General features: G+C 52.6%; 1 protein-coding gene across 1 annotated transcript; it reads left to right on the top strand.

Moving 5' to 3' along the window:
• Positions 1-846: 846 nt before the first annotated feature.
• Ncf4 (neutrophil cytosolic factor 4) lies at positions 847-19,543 on the top strand. Its single transcript, XM_057792125.1, has 10 exons — positions 847-1,112; positions 6,247-6,331; positions 6,937-7,090; positions 9,609-9,679; positions 11,573-11,700; positions 12,351-12,408; positions 13,020-13,118; positions 17,268-17,398; positions 17,635-17,700; positions 18,965-19,543. Exons 1-10 carry the CDS (start codon positions 1,081-1,083, stop codon positions 19,158-19,160), a joined length of 1,020 nt encoding a protein of 339 aa, XP_057648108.1. The 5' UTR covers positions 847-1,080; the 3' UTR covers positions 19,161-19,543.
• The last annotated feature ends 572 nt before the right edge of the window (positions 19,544-20,115 follow it).

Below are 20,115 nucleotides of genomic sequence, written 5' to 3'. Positions count from 1 at the left end.
CCCAAACACATTTTAAGCCAGGACACATAGGCTGAGTTGCAGGATCCATCCTCATTGCAGGCTTCTTCCCTGAGAGCTCCCTGCAGAATCCAAAGTCCCCGTGCATAGAGGAAACTGTGCTCACATAGTCTGGGAGTCTGCAGGATGGCGCTGGCCTGGAAGAAGCTGCCTGACCCACAAATATACTTGGATCACAGCTGGGAGGGGCTTGCTGCAGGAAACACCCTGCGAGTGAAAAGGAGGCGTGGCCTGAATGGATGTGCCTCTCACTCAAGGGACAACTTCCTAGCTGAGACCAACAGGAGGCCAAAAGGGAGCTTTGGAAATGAGGAGGAAGTGAGGGAAGAGAGAGTTGGCGATATGAGGCAACTTGCCGCGCCTTGGGGATTCTGAGGCCAGCGGAGGTTTGGGGCTCTTCTGAGAGCAGAACTGGAGGTGGAGGCTGTTTGTAAGGAGAGTTTCAGAGTGCTTGACAGCTCTGGTAGAGCTAAACTTGGGATCTCAAAGCCCCAAGCACCAGGGTGAGATCAAAATGGGGCATAAGTCAACCTTCACGCCCTTGTATAATCCAAGAAGGGGAACCAAGAGAGCTTCCTGCCAGGAGTCGTATCTCCGCCAGACCTTAGGGATGGCAGGTCTTGGAAGCCTGGGCAAGGGGCTCAAGACATGATAATGAGCAATGAGGTCCCAGGGTCCCAGGGCTCCCTAATGGACTAACAGAGCTGAAAGTGCTTCTCTGGTGGGTGGGGCTTAGCACCAGAGGCAGGCACTGAGGAAGTCCCTAAAGCCAGTGGCTTGACACAAGCCTAGAACCCAAGAGTAGCACTTCCTCAACTGCTCTGCTGCCAGGAAGTGGGTGAGAAGAAGTGTGGGGCCAGGCAGCTCGGAGCCTGAAGGAGGTACTTCAGGGAGTGTCCAGAGAAGCTGGGGAGGGAGGGACCTCGTCAAAGACTGCTTCGAGAGACTCCCCCCAGCTTCGGGTGGCTCCCAGACACAGACAGGAGGAAGTGAGAGGTGAACTCAGTCTGGGCCTGGCTGGGTAAAGCCCTGGCCCACCTGCCCTCGTGACTACCCACAGCCATGGCCCTGGCCCAGCAGCTGCGATCGGAGAGGTGAGAGTTGCCCACATCCCCTCCCAGACTTCCTCACTGATCCCAGCAGGTCTGGGTGGGGGTTGGGGGTGGTAAAAGGCTGTTCCTCCCATGTCCTGGTGTCAGTGCATCAGACCCAGGCTCCTGCACTTGTTGTGGGTGTGCAGAATTCTAAGGCTCAGAGTGGGGAGTGGCTTAGACGCAGCCAATGGCCACAGCATGAATGGGCGGCAGAGTCTGAGAGCACAGGTGTTCTGGGGACTAGGCTTGGGTTCCTGGTTCCACACTGCAGTCAGAGGTGGCTTCCCATCTGCCGTCCAGACAGAATCAGCCCGTGTTTCCTGTCTTTATTCAGGGCTGGGTTCAAAGAGCTCTGGCTCAGCTAAAGAACTCGGCTTCATTTCCTGCGTGGTCCTTAGATATCTAACACAGTGTTGGGGGAGGGGGTCTCATTTACTATTCCTTTCTCTCCTGTGCCTGCCCAAGGTGCTTTTTGTCTTTTGGATCACAGCTGCGTCCCTGGGAGGACAGAGCTGGTACAATTCTAGATGCTCAGTAAATCCTTTAGAGCTCAAGAATGACCTAGATCTATCTTGGATAAAGCAGACATTGTACAGATAGGAACACTGAGGCCTGGTGTCCCCAAGCCTGGTCACTTCTTTCAGTCAGCCCTTGCTCAATGTCTCTTCTGGAGCCAGATCTATGCTGCCATCTGCATGGGAAAACCCAAATGACAGAGCTTAGAGTCTGTCCCCTGGATCAAACAGAAACAAGCACTAGGGAGCAAGCCTCCATGTGAACCACTTGAGAGACACCAGAGCCAGATCTGACTGATGAGGCCCAGGTGGGAGCAAAGGGTGCATGAGAGCTGGCAAAAATGGGACATCCGCAGGTCAAAGGTCGTAGGAGGCTTGTCTGTGTGGCAGCAGGAGTTACTGCTGGGCTGGGCATCAGAATGACCCTCCATCACTACCGAGGGGTGCTGGATGAGGTTGTGACATGATGCCAGTCCCCCTGACACCACATTCTCCTAAGACACTGACAGACACGCAAACTTGAACATTCTAGGAACTGCAGCTGCTTGAGGCTTGGGTCCCTTCCTGTTTCTTGGGGTGCAGATGACGCCTGTGATGACCAGTAGGGTTGTGGGACAGCTCCCCTTCTCTGCCCCACTGGAGTCATGGCTCCAGGTCCTAGGGTCACCAGATCCAGCATCTCCAGTGCCCTCTTTAGCACTAGACCAACAAAGATACAGAAGAGGAGACCGCACATACAACAGTTCTTTCTAGAAACTTGTGGACACGTGTCCAAAGCTAAACAGGGTCACTTCAAGGGCAGCTGGGGAATTTAGTTCTGATAGCCACATGTTCAGCTCCCGCTGTGGATGAGATACCATGAACCTGCAGTTCTCAGGACTCTTGCAGATCAGGTTCCCAAGCTGACCACCACTTGTAGCTCCCCTGCGCATGGAGCCCGGGGTCAACCATGAATGGGGCCCAAGGAGACAGCTGCTCAGGAGGTGTAGTGGGTTCCCAGGTCCCTGCCCTACCCCCACACCACTGTCTTCTTGCCAGCCCAGCAAGCTAACAGCCCACTCGCTCTGCCTCTACCAGGGTGCCGGCTAGTCATGGCCAGAGGTAACTGCTGAGAGCCTACTAAGCACCTGGTACCATTCTGGGCACTTAGGGATGCAGTGTGCCGGTATCCCTGCCTTTGTGGGATTGTAAGGATTCTGCTTGCCACAGAGGGATCTCCTGATCATATGACATAAGTGCTAGATTGTCTCCAATGCCAGAGGAATGGGAGGAGCCAGAGAATGGGGAGAGGCCCACAATGTCTCTTCTGGGCCAGCTCACAGTGCTGCTCCCAGGCCCTATCTGGCCCCACTATGTCTTCTGACACCAGTGCTGCCTCAAACACTTCTGGGTTCTTCCACCTGACAGAAAAGTTGAGGCTTTTCCATGAGGCATGACAATCCCTTGTGTGGGACTTGCCTGTGTCGGGACACAGGCCTCCTCTGTCCTTTGTTCTGCCTCATGTCCTGTGTTTCCTCATGGATGCCTCCCTGAGGTTCCTTGAAATTGTCCACTTTCATGTCCCCAGACTTTTACACTCTCACTGCCTGCCCTGCCTGAAAGGCCCTCCCTGCTGCCATCGCCAGCTCCTCTGTGCGTCCCTGCTCTTGGCTGTAGGGAACTTCGCTTCCCCCTGGCAGCCCTAACTTCGACAAGCTGTCCTCTGCCATGCTCCTGTTCCTTGGAGGACGTGGTAATGGTCACCTCTCCTGCGGAAAGGTCTTGGCAGCGGCGAAACAGGAGGCTTACTTATTGTGTATTCAAATTTCCCACTCCACGGAGCTCTGGGGTACAAGAGAGTAAGGTCCTTGTGTGTTGAGTAGTGCCTGTTCTATGGTGCAAGAGCAGAATGTGGGAACAGGCCAAGTGCTGGGCTTCATCCAAGATCTCTCAGCTGCCTTGCCTCACATCCTCACCTGGGCAAGCTCCTTAACCTCTCCAGTTTTCTGGTTCTGTGCTTCAGGTACCTAGATCCTGGGGTGCTGCCATCGCTCCCAGATATCATTGTTCCCCAACCTTCCCGAATGGCCCATGGCCGTGTCTCCCTTTCCAGTTTTTTCCTAGTCCAGCCATCCTCGGTGCCCAGGGAATTACTACTGAATGTAAGATTACACTAAGCCCCTGGGGGAAGTAGACGAGGCCACTCTTGGGCCATGTTGAAAGTGAGTAGGAAGGTCACCAGTGACCACAGAGGTGCCCCAGCCTGGAAGACCGCCCCTGCTGGCCTGCTGACTCCCCGAGTCACTGGCTGGTGACTTCTGTGTCTTAGTGCACCATCCTGGAACACACCAGGTCCCAGGAGACAAGGTGAACATTGTGGACCGGGATGAGAGTGTGCAGGCTCCTGGACCCCACCTGCTGTGAGACCTGTATGGGACATGTTGTCCCGATGGTCTCTCAGGCTCAGAGAGGAGAACCCAGTCGCTTCTCCTCCCCTAAATATCCTCACCCTCCCGCTTTCCCACCCATCTTCCTCTTCCCTTCCCTATTTCATCCTCCCTTGCCCTTGTCTTCCGTCTCCGTCTTCATCTTCATCTTCATCTTCATCTTCTTCTCTTCCTTATTCTTCTCACCCTCCCACCCTCTTCCTCCTCCATCTCATTTTCTTTGTCATCCTGTTATCCTCCTCCTCCTCCACCTCTGCCTCCCCTCTTCCTCAAGGGCCTCCCTCTGCAGCCCAGGCTCATCCCCTTCCTTCCACCTCCGAATTTCTGGCATCACAGATATGTGCTGGGCTGCCAATGCCTGGCTATACTTGTTTCCTTCTTCTTGGTCTGAGTATAAGTGGCTAGACAGGTGACCTTGGCTGCATTTTGGTGGCCTGTTTTCTCTTTCTCTGATTGCCCTTCCCAACCCTCTTCCATTCCCTGGCAACTCTTCTCTGATGGGCCTTACGTCTGACCTCAGCCATAAGCCATAGGCTGGTGGCTCTCACCTTAGCCAGCCAGGTCGGCCCCACTAGGCCAGTTCTCACACCTGCACACCAGTTTCCTATTGGATGTCTGCCCAGAGGCCTCTCACAGCAATTAACCCGGTCTGAACTGAGTCCCCAAGCCCCACCTCTCCCTGCACCATTCAGAAGCTGGCAGCATTCTTGTCACGCCCCTTTCTTTCAGTCCAGCTGTGCCACCATACCTTGGTCAAAGGTCCCTTTGAAAACGCATTAGGCTGCAGGGCAAAGAGGTCTTGGCTTGAACTGTTCTTTCTTTGCAGGAAAAGTCCGTAGGAAGGCTGCCCTAGCTCTGTAGCGTGGGGCCAGATTCTTTCTTTGCGCATTGTGTTATTGTCTCATGGGTTCACTGTGGTTGCTACAGATTCGGGTGTTCCACTCCCAACCCCACCCCATTTCACTGACCAAGCTAGTCACATGGTTGCTTTGGGCCTCAAGGGCAGGTGGGAACAGGAATGCTGTTTGGGTCAGGCCAATCATGGCATACTGCCTCTCCAAGCTAGGCACATTCAGAGCCGAGCATGGCTGGCACTCGATTAGCCAGGAAAGAACAGGGACACACGAAATGCTAATAACATCTTCTGGGGCCCTATCTTTTGTGTGTCCTGTCCCATATGACTCCTCACTCTGGGGCGCCCTATGAATCTGTTTCATTCAGTCTCTGCCCCTCCTTTTCTAGCCAGGTAACTGGCTGCCCTTGGTGACCTCCTGAAACCAGGCTTTTCTGAAGCCCACCCCGCTCCCTGCTCCCAAGACCCTCAGTAACTTATCCACCTCAGGGCTCATCAGTCTTTTCCTTGGGGCTCAGAACCTTAGCGTAAGCTTTTCCCACTGCCTGGAAGAACCTCCCTAGTTTCCAGAGAATTCCAGTTAATCCACTTAGAGCTGGCTCAGGTGCCGTTTTTTTCTTTGCTTAGGTATAATCAACTGTTCCCTTGACTGGGGATAAGTGGGGCTCTCCATCAGTCAACCTCATGTTACCATAACAACATACCGGATCAATATATGGAGTAAAAAGGCTTATTTGGGTCCATAGTTCTATAGAGCCCAGTCAAAAGTTGGGCAGCCCCTTTGCCTTGGGCCTCTGGCGATGGTAGCAAATTGAATCAAGGCAAAGATAACTGCTTACATCTGGAATCAGATGCAAGTAGAGGAGCTGGAGATGAACATGGTTTCTTGGTCCCCCTCAAAGCAAGCCCTGGGAACCCAAGGACCTTCCATGAGGCTCCACCTTCCTAGAGATCTGCAGCACTTACCTGTGGACACCCTGGGGACTAAGTCTTTAATTGTGGCCTGTGAGGGACACTCATACACCTTCAGACACCCCCATCACACTCTTCATCCTGTGATGCAGAGCCTAGCTCAAGGCTGCCTCAGAGGGGCACAGGCTCTTTGGTGGGCATTGAGGCTGCTGATTGGTTGGTTGGGCTAGAGGCTGGCTCGTGATGCCCGACTCCAGCTTGTGTCCCTCATGCTCAGAGCTTGACCTGTGTCCTGATGCCTCTGGGTTCCCAGCATCAGTGAGGTGCTGGGCATGGACAGGGTGCAGAATGAGGAGTATGGGGCTCTACCAGCTTTGCCCTGAACAGATAAAGGTGGTAACTGGTTCCCTCCCTCTGGCCTCCTCCAGTGACTTTGAGCAGCTTCCCGATGACGTGGCCATCTCAGCCAACATCGCTGACATTGAGGAGAAGAGGGGCTTCACCAGCCACTTTGTAAGAGTCAGCACCCCTGTTCCTTTGCCCTCTAACCTCTGACCTTCCACGTTTTGTCTCCTGTCTCGGTAGGACTGCTTTTTTCTTTGGAACACCTGGCAATTCTCTGTGACACCCTAACTATGGTTTTTCTAGAAAGGTTGATTGTCAACACATGCTGAATAGAATGTAGGGGTACTTCTGAATATATCCAAGCACATGGAACACCCCCAATGAAGGCTTACCCCATCTAGTACAGTGCAGGGCTTGAGACAGACTCTTCTCTCTCTGTGACCTCTAACCTCATCCTGTGCCTGTTAGCTTTTGCCCTGACCTCCCGGGTTCTGTGCCTGCCTCTGGGTCCTCCCTACTTCAGTGCCCTGTGCCTATCTCTGGGCTCCCTTGTCCTCCCTTGTATCCCAGTCCCTCTACCTTCTGGTCCCCTGACCTCCCCAGCCGGTCCATCTCCCAGTCCCTCTCCAGCCCCCAACCCTCTCTACCTTCCAGACACCTCCCAACTCATTCATCTCATAACCACCCCCAGCCTCCAAGACCCTCCCCCAACTCCCTGCCAATCTACAGCATCGCAACTGCCCCCCCCCCGTCCCCACCTCTCCCCTCCTCAGGTTTTTGTCATTGAAGTGAAGACGAAAGGAGGCTCCAAGTACCTCATCTACCGCCGCTATCGTCAGTTCTATGCCCTGCAGAGCAAGCTAGAGGAGCGGTTTGGGCCAGAGAGCAAGAGCAGCCCATTTACCTGCAGCCTGCCTACGCTGCCAGGTAGGCTGTACTCCGCCCTGATGCCCCAGCGAACCCTGGTCCCCACCTCACCTTCCAGCTCTGCAGAATGTCATTTCTGCCCCTTTTACAAGCTACTCGCTTGGCCAGTGGCCCTCCTGGAGCCCCAGGCTGGCAGTGTCTCCCAGGAGCCCTCTCCCTGTCACCTCTGTATGTGGGTTTCCCCGACACTGCCAGCCCTCTCTCTTCCTGCTACCTTCACTACTAGAGCTTCTGCTTCATCATCTTTGGCCTCTGGTGGCCAGGACAGCCAGCTTGTCACAGTCGTCCACCTGCTGGGAGCCTGGGTTGGGAGCTCAGCACCAGGGTTCTGGTCTTTCCTGTCTCTCTCAGTCACCCCTGAGGTGAGCTCTCTGAGAGCTGAAAGTATGTGGGGAGAAGGAGAGAGAGGGTCTACAGATCCAATGGCTCCTTCCCTGTCCTTTGAGGAAGCAGGGTACCACATAGTTCTGAGTACAAATAGTCTCCAGCCCCACCCCTGGCCTCCCGGGCCTCCTCACATAATCCACCCTGTTCCAAATCTCCAGTGTTACCGCACACCTGAGCCTGCTCAAGCAACTCCTTAGAGGCTGTCTCCGTATTGCTTACCCGTTGGCTAAGCCTCAGAGGCCTGCCCCTCTCCCCCCTTTCCAGTTGGCCTCATATGTGTGCACTGCCCGCTACTCTGAAAAGAACCTTATTCTCTTCATCCATCTCCAACAAGGACATGGGGCTGAGAGGCAAGGGCCCTCCCATCCCTGTCCCTCCCTCCCCCACTTGTGAGTGGCGAGGAGGGGCCTCTGCCATTCCAGCTAACACCTCTCTCCTTCTCCCCCCATACTTTCCCTTTCTTTGACGCACTGCCCTCTCCTATGCATCTGCATAGGCTCCCTCCCCCCACCAGCTGCTGACCTATCAGGAAACGTCCCTGTGGTGAATGTCTCTCCTGGGCCTCCTGTCCCAGGTCTCTCACAGATCCTGCTTTCCTTCCTTTTGCAGTGACTTTTCTCCTGCAGGCTCAGGGTCTCACCCTTGCATCTGCCTCTGCTCTGATTTTGGCTCCTCCCACCCCACCAACACTTACCTCAGGAAGAGTCCTGTGGTTCCTGTCTGATGTCCTGTCCGGAAGCTGCTGAGGGTCCCCTTGTGCTTCCTCCATTAGGCCTCCTTCATCTGAAGTTCCCCTCCTGCCTTCCTGATTCCTGTTCACCCTAGTGTACACTATGCTCTCCTGACCACCCTAGGAGCAGGGCACCCTCCCACCATCCTTGTCCCGTCTTGTCTTCTCAGACTGAACATCCACTCTGGCAAGCCAGCTGGGGCCTGATACTTTGCCACTTTCTTGTTCATGGCTCCTTTCTAGCCCCAACCTTTATATACATCCTTCCTGGCACCACAGGCACCCAGCCTGCCTGTCCTGTGGCACAGGGGTTGGACAGGATTGCCTTCTGGGGCAGCCCTCTGGGTGGCAACTCCCCCAGTGCCTGCCTAAGGGCTCCTGGAGGACACTTATCACTTGGTAGGACATCACCTGCTTCCTCTTTCCCAGAACACCCCTCCTTGCATTTGGGGCATGGCTCATTTGTCCACCCAAGAGATAGTCCTCTGCAGTGTCAGAATGAGTGGGGTGTGGGTCCATGGTTTCTAATTATGGCAGCCCACTGAAAGGGACCTTAGGGCTCTGGGGACCCCTACTTAGTGAAGTGCTTGAAAACTCGAGTGGTGACCTAAACGTTATCCAAGCCTGAGGATGGGAGATCAGGGCAGGCAGAGAGCCCATGCTCCTAGCTAAGGCTTGTGAGTATGTGTGAATACATACATGTGCATCTGCTAAAAAATATTTTATGTGTGTGTGCATACATTTGTATGTAAAAATATCTTGCATCTGTGTGCATCTGTGTGTACATGTGCATGAGTGTGTACACACAGACCTTATGTTAGTATTTGCATATATGCATATGTGTGTATACATGTACATGTGGGTATACTGTGCATGTGTATATTCAAGCATGTATGTATGTATTCACACATTTCTGAATGCAATATATCTATGTCTATGGTGTGTGCACATATGATTGTGTATGTAAGTTCATGTGGGTACATTTGAGTGCACGTGTGCTCATGTAAACATATGTGTGTGCATTGCATGAGTGTGAATGCATGTGTCTGGGTGAGGGTATGTATGCGTAGTTTGTGTGTTTGAGCTTTGCATGGGTGTGTAGAGTGTGTACTTTGTGCTGAGTGTGTATGTGTGTGCATGCACACATGTGGAGAGGGTGTATGGGTGTACACACCTTTGTGTGGGGGAGTAGGTATGACATAGAGAATTTCCTCTCTCTTCTAGCAATGGTGAGATTAGAAGATGTAATTAGAGAGTGTCCTAGGGACACCCTGGTTCCATGGCAAAGGGCAGGAAGAGCTTTAAACTGGAGCGAGGGATGCTGGGCAGTTATCTTCCGGAGGGGCAGTTGAAGGGCAGGCACCATGTGGTCCAGGCTCTGGGCAGCTTTTCTCTCCTCAGCCAAAGTCTACATGGGTGTGAAGCAGGAGATTGCTGAGTCCCGGATCCCCGCGCTCAATGCCTACATGAAGGTACCTACTGCCATATCCTCTTGGTGCTTGAGCTGGAATGGAACACTGGGGGCTTGGTAGTTCCTTGGGGCATGGATTTGAGAACTGGGCTTTCCTCGAGGCTCCCATGGCCCCATCTTCAATCCTGAGAAGCCTGGCTGGAAAGAGAAGCAGGGTATGTTCTCAGAGATCCAGAAGCTGGGTCACAAGGAGTCACACTTGACAAATCCTTGAGTATTCCAAGCTCTGGAACACAGTGTCTGTCCCCCAGGGACCTGCTGCCCAGTGGGCCAGTGGGAGGTAAACCCCCAAACCACACAGAGGTGTCTCATGCCTGCACCATGGGGTGGAACAGCAGAACACATCCCCTCCCACAGGCCAGAGAAGGGCGCCTTTGAACACATTATCTCTTTTCACCTGCGCGCAGCTGCATTTGGCTCCACTCACTGTCCTCGGTTGGGCATTCTGTGTTCCCACGATGCACACTGTCAGCTTTCTATGCCATGGAGACACAGAAGAAACGGTGTCAGAGGCAGAGGGCAGGGTGGCCATAAAAGGACACCCTCCCATTGCGACCGTACAGGGAAGGGCCAGTGCTCCTGGCTAGGTAGTGAGTACCCTGTCAGTAGAAGCATCCAAGCCATGGCTTGTAGGAAAGCTTTCCTTAGTATCCAGAGGTGACTTTCTAGAGACAGTGATTAAGGGGACTGGCTTTGCCAGGAACTTACCCTATAATAACCCGGGAGCTAGTATCAGAGAGGGAAACGATCTACCCAAGGCCACACAGCTTAGTAACTGGGACACCCAGAACCAGTGGAGGTGCTTGCATAGGGTCTCCCTGTAGCCCAGGTTAGCCTCAAACTTGCTGTGTAACTGGCAATGACCTCAATTTGGAGAGCTCTCAATTTGGAGACTTTTGTTGGGATGGGTGCCTTGGAGCGAGTAAGACATCCTCACCCTCCTTCAAGAAGCCTTGACTTCGTCTTTGTGAAATGGAGGGGCCCTCAGCTCTCACTGAGTGAAGCCGGAGTGTGTGGAGAAAATGAGGGCAGGTGTTTTCAGAGCTGTGGTCCTTGAGAGATTTTCCACAGGACTCTGGGCGTCTCTGGAACGGTAGCTCCCCCAAACTGGCCTCAGCTCTGCAGGGTACCCGAGCCCCACGGGGCCAGATGAGTAGCCATGTCAGGCTCCCCTGCTCCATGCCCTCATAGCTTAGCCGCAATGTGTGTGCACAGGGTGGAAAGAGGCGTGGTCATCAACCTACAAGTCCCCTGTCCCAATCACTTCCAAATCTGACCCCCACTCCGACCCAGGCCTGGCACTGACCTTTATGACTTAGTAAGTAGAGTGCTTGCCTAGCTTTCGAGAAGTCCTGGGTTTGATCCCCTGTACTGAATAGAGTGGATGTGGTGGCCCACGTCTATGATCCCAACACTTAGAAGGCGTGATCAGAAGTTCCAGGTCATTCCCGGTTACATAGCAAGTTTGAGGCCAGCCTGGGCCACAGGGAGACCCTACGCAAGCACCTCCAGTGGCTCTGGGTGCCCCAGATCTGTTACTAAGCTGTGCAGCCTTGGGTAGATCATTTCCCTCTCTGATCCTAGCTCCTGGGTTATTAGAGAATAAGTTCCTGGCAAAACCAGTCCCCTTAATCACTGTCTCTGGAGACCTTTAGATGATTCCAAATAAACTATCAAACTGGCACTGCTCCCCTGTGCTCCCCTGCTCATCCTGGCCCAGAAACAAGCTTGGAAATTGTCTCCTCCAGCTTCTGAGGGCAGGTAATCCATTTCTATTACCAGCTGAGAATGTGTTAGCAGAGATGGGTAGATAGATAGGGCTGGCATGGTGACAGGACTGTCTAGATCTTTCTATCGATTTTCTGCCCATCCTGTCCTGCCCCTCTCCACACAGAACCTCCTGAGCCTGCCGGTCTGCGTGTTGATGGACCCCGACGTCAGGATCTTCTTTTATCAGTCTGCCTACGACGCAGAGCAGGTGCCCCAGGCACTCCGCAGGCTCCGACCACGCACGCGCAAAATGTAGGTGGCTCTCACCGCATCCCCTCTGAGCCAGCAAACTGAATCCCGTCTCTAGCCCCCAGGGGTCGCTGCTGCTCCTTGTTTCTAAGGGTCCCAAACTCTCTCCGCTCCACCCTGTCCCTCACAGAAAATTTAACCGGGCACAACGGTGGAAGGGCTTTGGTTTCTGAACCAGCCACTTCTTTGAGGAGCCAAGGAAAATTAGGCAGGATTCCTGAGCCCTGACCTCCCCCAAATTCCCTTTCGTCCCAGTCCCAGTCACTTCCCTGTGCATCTAGGAAGGCGTGGTCTGAATTCCAGCCACGCAGGCACCTCCCCCGCAGCCTCAGTTTCCTGGGCTGAAATGGAATAGTAACACAGCGAGAGACGTCGGCTCTAAGAGCCAAGCTAAGGACTGGCGGAGAGTTAAAGGCTCCGGGCCATGACCTCCGCTCCAACCCTTCTCCAAGCTCTGCCTCCTGGGCTTCTGTAGGAGAACAACCTCGCCTGGGGCAGCCGTGGGAATACAGGATGAGGGGCTGGCTAAGGGAGCAGCTGTGACTTGGTGGCGGTGCATAATCTTTCTTTCCCAGCCTCTCCAACCCAGGAGCTGGGCCCTGGGAAGGGGGGGGATCCACAAGACTGACTGACAGCCCCTTTTCTTTCCATAGCAAGGGTGTGTCTCCACAAGGCGCCGGCATGGACCGCATGGAAGCGCCAAAAGCGGAGGTATCCACAGGCTAGACCTCATCCAAGGCATTTGTGGAGTCCGCCTGCTGTGTGCCACTGTTCATTTGCATGGTACCCGGCAGGAAGGAGGGGCCACAGTCTCAGTCTGGGATGCTGAACACCCCTGCCTACCTGAGGGTAGGGAAGTGCCCAGCATGCTGAACCAGGGGAGTAGGTGGCCATTCATCAGCTCATCCCAGAGAGTTTGCTGGGATTCTTGGGCCAGCCATGCCTATGCACCAAAGCCTCAGACAAGGCCTTGTTCTCTGGACCCACACAGCTCCAGAAACACACACAAGACATTTCAAAATCCATGTGGGCAGTGCCCTGGTAGAGAGCTGCAGGGTACAGGAGGGGGGGCAGCGAGACAAACCTGACTCAGAATTTGAACTCTCCCCCGTATGTGTACCCTACCAGCTCTGAAAGGACTACCCGCTTGGCAGTTGGGGAGACAGGGGCTCCAATCTGAGGTCCTCATGAACAGAGGGCTGTATCAGCATCTTTTCAAACCCTCAGTTTCCACACCTGTAAAATGGACGCCAAAGTTGCTGTAGGTCTTCAAGGGCTCAACCAGCATCTTCTTTCTCTCAGCATGGTGTCCTTCTCCCCAGGCCCTGTTTGACTTTACCGGGAACAGCAAACTGGAGCTAAGTTTCAAAGCTGGAGACGTGATCTTCCTTCTCAGCAGGATCAACAAAGACTGGCTGGAGGTGAGATGGAGATGAACTGAAGCTAGAGGAGAGATGGCGGTGACGACAGAGAGTGAGACGAGGCGGTGGAAGTGAAGTGAGAGGGGAGAACAGATGGAGACGAGACTGGAGGGGGTGGAGGTGATGGCAGAGGTGACAGTGGAGAGAGGATGGATGTGAAGTTAGATGTGAGGATGGGGGGAGAATGGGGTGAGGATGAGGAGAGGATGGAGATGAGGATGGAGGTGAGGAAGAGGAGAGGATGGAGGTGAGGATAAGGAGAGGATGGAGATGAGGATGGGGTGAGGATGGAGATGAGGATGGAGTGAGGATGGGGGAGGATGGGGTGAGGATGAGATGAGGATGGGGTGAGGATGGAGGTGAGGATGAGGAGAGGATGGAGGTGAGGATGGGGTGAGGATGGAGATGAGGATGGGGTAAGGATGGGGTGAGGATGAGGTGAGGATGGAGATGAGGATGGGATGAGGATGGGGTGAGGATGGAGGTGAGGATGGGGGAGGATGGGGTGAGGATGGGATGAGGATTGAGATGAAAATGGAGTGAGGATGGGGTGAGGATGGAGTGAGGATGGAGGTGAGGATGGAGTGAGGATGGAGGTGAGGATGGGGTGAGGATGGAGTGAGGATGGGGTGAGGATGGGGTGAGGATGGAGTGAGGATGGAGGTGAGGATGGAGATGAGGATGAAGGTGAGGGTGAGGGATGAGGCAAAGGCAGAGGTGAGGGTGGAAGAAGAGTCGGGTGAGGTAGTTTGGGTGCATTGCACAGGTAACACTATAGAGAATATTTTGGGAAGCCCAAGGGTGGAAGTCTCTGAGATATTCCATGAGGTCCCTGAGGTTTGGGTGACCATGAGTCACAGGTGTCATAGAGCCACGTGTGTCGATGAAGCAGAACATTCCCCATAGCGCGTGTTGAAGTCAGAGGACAGCTTTCGGGAGCTGGTTCTCTCCTTCCACCAGAAGCATTCCCAGAGGTGGAGTTCAGGTGCTCCAGGTGGAGTTCAGGTGCTCCAGGTGGAGTTCAGGTGCTCCAGGTGGAGTTCAGGTGCTCCAGGTGGAATTCAAGTGGTCCAGGTGGAATTCAGTGGTACTGCGTAGCTGCAAGCCTCTTTACTCCACAAGGCATTTTTGTAGCTACCCTATTTTAGTTTCTTGATCACTCACTAATAGTGCGTCTAGAAACTGGCACACTTGGTTTTGGGGGACTGGTAACTCCTGGGGGAGAGTGGGCTATTCTATACAGTTCAGGACTTTCAGCAGCTTCATGTTCTCCCTGCTAGGTGCTGGCAGTGGTCACCACAACCACAGAGGTCTCTCCACGTTTGCTTTGGGGGTCAGACTTTCCCCCATTGAGAGATGTGGGGGGATCATATGTGATAATGTTACTTCCCTGGCCAGTAGCAAGAATGGCTGTAAATAAGAGTGGGTGACCTTGGGGCTGGAGAGTTGGCTCAGCAGTCAAGTGCACTGACTACTCTTTCAGAGGACCGGGGTCCAATTCCCAGCACCCACATGACAGCTCACAATTGTCTGTAATTCCAGTTCCCGAGGACCTGGCACCCTCACACAGATATCAATGCACATAAAAATAAATCTTTAAAAAAAAAAAAAAGAGTGGGCGTCCATGCCTGAGGCAGCTTAATGGGGAGCACTTGCCCAGTGAGCAAGGTCCTGGGTCCCACCCATTGTACTGCCAAACAACAACAGAACGGAGTACTTTACTAGTGTGTCTGGACTGTCTGCTGTTTTTAGCTGGCCTCTTGTACATCAGGAGGTTGCTCAACCCATGGTTTCCTTTCCTGTAAATGACGAAAACACTGTTTCTTCATCAGTTCCTGGCAGGGATGAGGGAGAGGCGGATGTCGTTCAGACCTTTCCCCCAGAGAGTCTGGATGCCTTGTTCCCAGTGCAAGTGAGGGTACTAGGAAGACTTGAGTAAGACCCTGAAGCTGGGGTCCCCATGTGTTACTTTGCTCCACACTGATAGGAAGTGGTTGTGTGCCGGGTCCCTGACCTGGACCTGGTCTTCTTTAGATAATATCATTGCTACTGAACACTCCCTGTCCCTCAGTGTCCGAAAGAGGCTCTGGGACGGGCTGAAGCAGGATCCCTGATATCCCGGGGCTGGAGAGGAGTGAGTGTGACAAGTGTAGGGACTGGGCCATTTAAGCTTTTCTTCTTTATGCTCTGGGTCTCAGAAGCCAGCAGCAGCCTTGTCCACCTAGCTACTGCTTTGTTCATCCTGTTGTAAGAGGAACTATAGACCTGGTCCAGTTTTCTGGAAAGTCTTACTGGCTGGATCGCGAGTGATCACCATCAGATCTCAGGCTGAAGGAATAGGAACCTCAGTTCATAGGTCTGTGTGACCGCATGGAGAGGATGTGAGCTCAGGCAGCAAAGAGGACCTGAGCTCAATCCCCAGGACCCACATTAAAAATCTTATCATCCAGCTCTGGGAAGGCAGAGGCAGGTGGATGCCTGGGGCTTGCTGGCCAGTCAGACCAGCCACGCTGTGTTCTAGTTAGCTCTCTAGTGCTGTGATAAACACCATGACGAAAGGCAACTTGGGGAGACATTCCAAGTCACACTGCATCGCTGAGTCAGGACAGGAACCTGGAGGCAAGACAGGATGCAGAGGCCATCGAGGAGTGCTGTGTACTGGCTTGCTCCCCATGGCTTGTTCCCCCTGCTTTCTTACACAACACAGGACCATCTACCCAGGGATGGCTCCACAGAAGAGTCCCAGGCCCGTGAGAGACTCTGTTTCAAAAAGAGAAAAAAATATAGATAGAGCCTGAGAAATGGAATCTGAAGTTGTCTTCTAGCCTATATATGTACACACACATGCATATGCATGTAATACTCACATACACGCATGCATATGCACATATGCATACATGCACACATTCAAATAAATACACATATGCATGCACATGTACACAATTCATATGCATGCACATATTATATAAATACAAATATGCATGCATATGCATGCATGCACATATGCACACACTCATATTAATGCACACATATGCACACACATGCATATTCATGCACACATTTATATAAATACACACATGCACATGCATGTACATACACTCATATACACATGCATACACACATGATTATGCATGAATGTACACATGCACACACCTATAAATACACATGCACACATACATGCACACAGAAAAGAATTCGTCTTTTGTCTCATAGTCATGAAGGTTAAGGGATCATATGAGTAACACAGAGACAGGGTAGGGGTCCTAGTCCTGCCCTTAGGGGACAGACCCAAGCTTCTGGGGGACACTTAGGGAATGAGAAGGAGCAGGAAGCACTTCCAGGCTTCTCTGTACCCCCAACACCTCCCCCTTTCCTAATTTTCTCCTTTACATGTGTGGCTATCTGCCAGAGAGCATGCGTGTTCACATTCTGTGCTCTCAAGGAGTGTTACATGAAGGAACAGCGTTTATGTAACTCCAGAGCCCAGAGCTTGGACATAATGGTGCTCAAAATCTTAGCTGAAGGAAATAATGAGGAAGGGAGGGAGGGATGAAGAAGAAGGGAGGGCAGAGGAAGGAGGGGGAGAGAAGCAGAGATGTACAACTTTCCAGATAAATTCACAGCTTTTTCTATAACTGAAGTGCTGTCTTCGGGGGTGGGCAGCTTGGTGCTTCTCCTTACTTTTTTTTCCTCCGGGTTAGCCAGCTTTGGTTACGATAACAAAACACTCAAGGCAACTAGCTTACGAAGAGAAAAGGTTCGCGATGACTCGCTATCTGGGAGTTTCCAATTCTTACCAAGTGACCCTGTGCCGAGGCCACTCATCATGACAGAAGCCTGTGAGAGTGCAAAGCCCTTGTGTTATGGTCGGGAAGAAAGACAAATCAAATAAATAAACAAGCAAAACAGTTAAATAAAGAGCAGAAAGAGGAAAGGACCCGGCCTCCACTACCCCGGCAAGGGAACCCTCTCCCCAGTGACGGAAGGCACTTCCTCTAGGACTTGTTCTCCAAGCTCCCACAACCAGCAGAGTCTCCCTGAGGACCAAGTCTTTGACACATGGGCTTTGGGGAACAATCTACCTTGTTTTTATAGAGTGTGGGGCCCTGGATCACTCTTCCAGATGAGGCAGCTTCTTTTCCCCCACAGGGCACAACCCAGGGAGCGACCGGCATCTTCCCAGGCTCCTTCGTGAAGATCCTCAAGGACTTCCCCGAGGAAGATGACACCACCAACTGGCTGCGCTGCTACTTCTATGAGGACACAATCAAAACCATCAAGTTGGTGTCCCTGCTGGGAGAACAGGGCACTTGCCTTCCTTGCCACCCCTATCACCCCACTCTCTCCCAGTCAACGCACCCCACTTCCACCCGCCTAGCTGCTGTGGCTCCCGTTGCCTCCCAGACACACCCCAGCAGTATAACAAGCTATAGCAAGAGTTTGTTCCTGGCCCCCGAGCATGCTCCCTGCCACACACACCCTGATGCTTCTTCCTCTCTTCTACTGTCCACCTTAGGGACATCGCAGTGGAGGAAGACCTCAACAGCACCCCCCTGTTCAAAGACCTGCTAGCACTCATGAGGTGAGAGGCTGGGTGGGAAAGAAGGAAGAGAGCCTGGAGAAAAGAATGGGGTGGGGGGATGCTACCACCTGTGACAGCTCCAGCCCCTGCAGCCTCCGCCTCCAGCCCCTGCAGCCCCCACCTCCAGCCCCTGCAGCTCCTGCCTCCAGCCCCTGCAGCTCCTGCAGTCCACAGTGCCTTTAGAGAAGAGTCAAGAGGGTTGCAGAGGACCGAGGGCTCAGCTGAGGTCACAGTGTGTGACTGCAGATCTGCTGATAGAACGCATGTCTCTAGCTGAAAGCCTTGAAGTTAGGCACAGCCTCCAGCTGGGGAAATCACCACTACCCTGTGGTCCGGGCCATTGCTGAACTGTTATTTCATAGAGCCATCAAGCACTATTACGATAAAAGCAATGCAGCTTGTAATGAGAATGTAGTGTCTGTAACCATATTTCACTCCTCTTGTTATCTGCTGGGTGCTCAGATCCCTTCAGTACATGCACACACATGTACCAACACACACACAAACACACACATATACACATACACATACACACTCACACAAAAAAGCCACACACAAACACACAAAACAATATACACACCTACCACATATAACAAACAAGCCCAAACACACAGTACATACAGACATACACAAACATACACAAATGTACAATATACACAACACAAACACAGACACAAAACAGTCCTACAAAAACACAAGTAAGCATAAATATACATAAATACCTGCAACACAAACATATACAAATACATAAAGCAAGCATACACAGACATACAAACAAATGAACACACACATACTCACAATGTCCCCCTGGCTGTTGCTGCTGTCAACCATATTGTCCTTCATGAATCCACCGTCTCATTATTTTCTGGGGATAATTTTCAAGAACTGTCATCATGAGATAGCAGTTCTGCGAGATGATTAGACATGGTCTGTTGGTACATGGGAAGTCAGTTCAGATCTTGTTCCCACGACCCCTGTGGAGGTATGGATGTCTTCCTGCAGCTCAGCTGGTTCCCATAGGCCTCCCTGGGCTGCCTTGCCTTCTTTTCTTAGGAAACTCAAGTCTTCCACCCACTCATATGCAAGCTGCTTCAGGCTGCACCACTAATGATGCCAAAGCTCCCTCTTCCTCTGATACCTCAGTTTTTCCTTCTGAAGAATGGGAGTATGATTGCTTGAATGATGAGCCAGTACCACACTCTGTAAATCCAAGACCCTAAGTTCTCCCCGAGAGCCTCAGACTAATCCTGCTGTGTTCCCCCAGGCGCGAGTTCCAGAGAGAGGACATTGCTCTCAATTACCAGGATGCCGAGGGGGATCTGGTTCGGCTGTTGTCGGATGAGGATGTGGGACTCATGGTGAAACAGGCCCAAGGCCTCCCCTCCCAGAAGCGCCTCTTCACCTGGAAGCTACACGTCACCCAGAAGGACAACTACAGTGTCTACAACACAGTGCCCTGAGTCGCTGGGGTCCCTGTGGCAAGACAGGAGAGCTCAGCAAAAGGCCTACACCCTCTAAGAACACGAGGACCTTCAGAGATGCTGGGATGAGATGCAAGCCTGCAGGCTAGAGGCTGGTGTGACCACTGGACCAGAATTCCACTAACTTTTGACACCTCTGAATTAAATAAACCGTTTTGTCTCTAAGGACCAGACTTGGGAAGTGGAGATTTGGGGAGTAGATCAGGGAGTAAAATGCTATTGACAAGGGCCTGTTGCCCTTCCAGATGATGTTGTGGGGAGCACGGTGAACCCTCTTCCTGGTGGAACACACATTTAACAGGACGTTAGAATTCGCCACCCAAAGTCTCTAAAAAGCACACTGCAGGGAGAGGAGACCCTGCCAGTCAGTAGAGTTGAGAACTATTGGGTCTCTGCCTGGGACCCAGGAGGTGCAAATTCCACCCCAGTCACTCTGCTTTGGGTGGGTGTGGCCAATAAGATGGAGTTCCTTCTCCCTGTAGCTCCTGGTCTCCCCCACAGGGAACCAACTGCCAGAATCCCCAGCCCTTTCCAGCCCAGGGCTGGAGATACAATGCAGGCAGTTGTGTTGAATAGCCCGAGTCCCAGAGCTGCCGCAATGAAGTACCACAAAACTGAGACCGAAAGGACAGGAAGGAACTGCTTTGTAGCTCTGGATGGCAAAAATCCAAAACGAAGGAGCCCGTAGAACCCTCTCCCCATGAAACCTAGGGAAATCCTTCTCTCCTCTCCTGGTACTTGATGGTCTGCCCAGTCATCTGCGGCTTTCCTTGGCCTGTGGAAGCCTCAATCTGTCTTCACCTGAACTCCCTCTTGTGCCTTCTCTCTGTGCACATCGTCCCTGTGTCCGATTACCCCTTTTTATCGGGATACCTGCCATAAACACGGCCCTGTTTTAATGTGATCACCTCTGTAAAGAGCCTATTTTCCCAAA

Source organism: Chionomys nivalis, chromosome 17, assembly GCF_950005125.1.
Source record: "Chionomys nivalis chromosome 17, mChiNiv1.1, whole genome shotgun sequence".
NCBI classification, from domain to species: domain Eukaryota; kingdom Metazoa; phylum Chordata; class Mammalia; order Rodentia; family Cricetidae; genus Chionomys; species Chionomys nivalis.
Note: the sequence above shows the minus strand (reverse complement) of the source record. Positions and strands in the feature narration are given on the sequence as shown.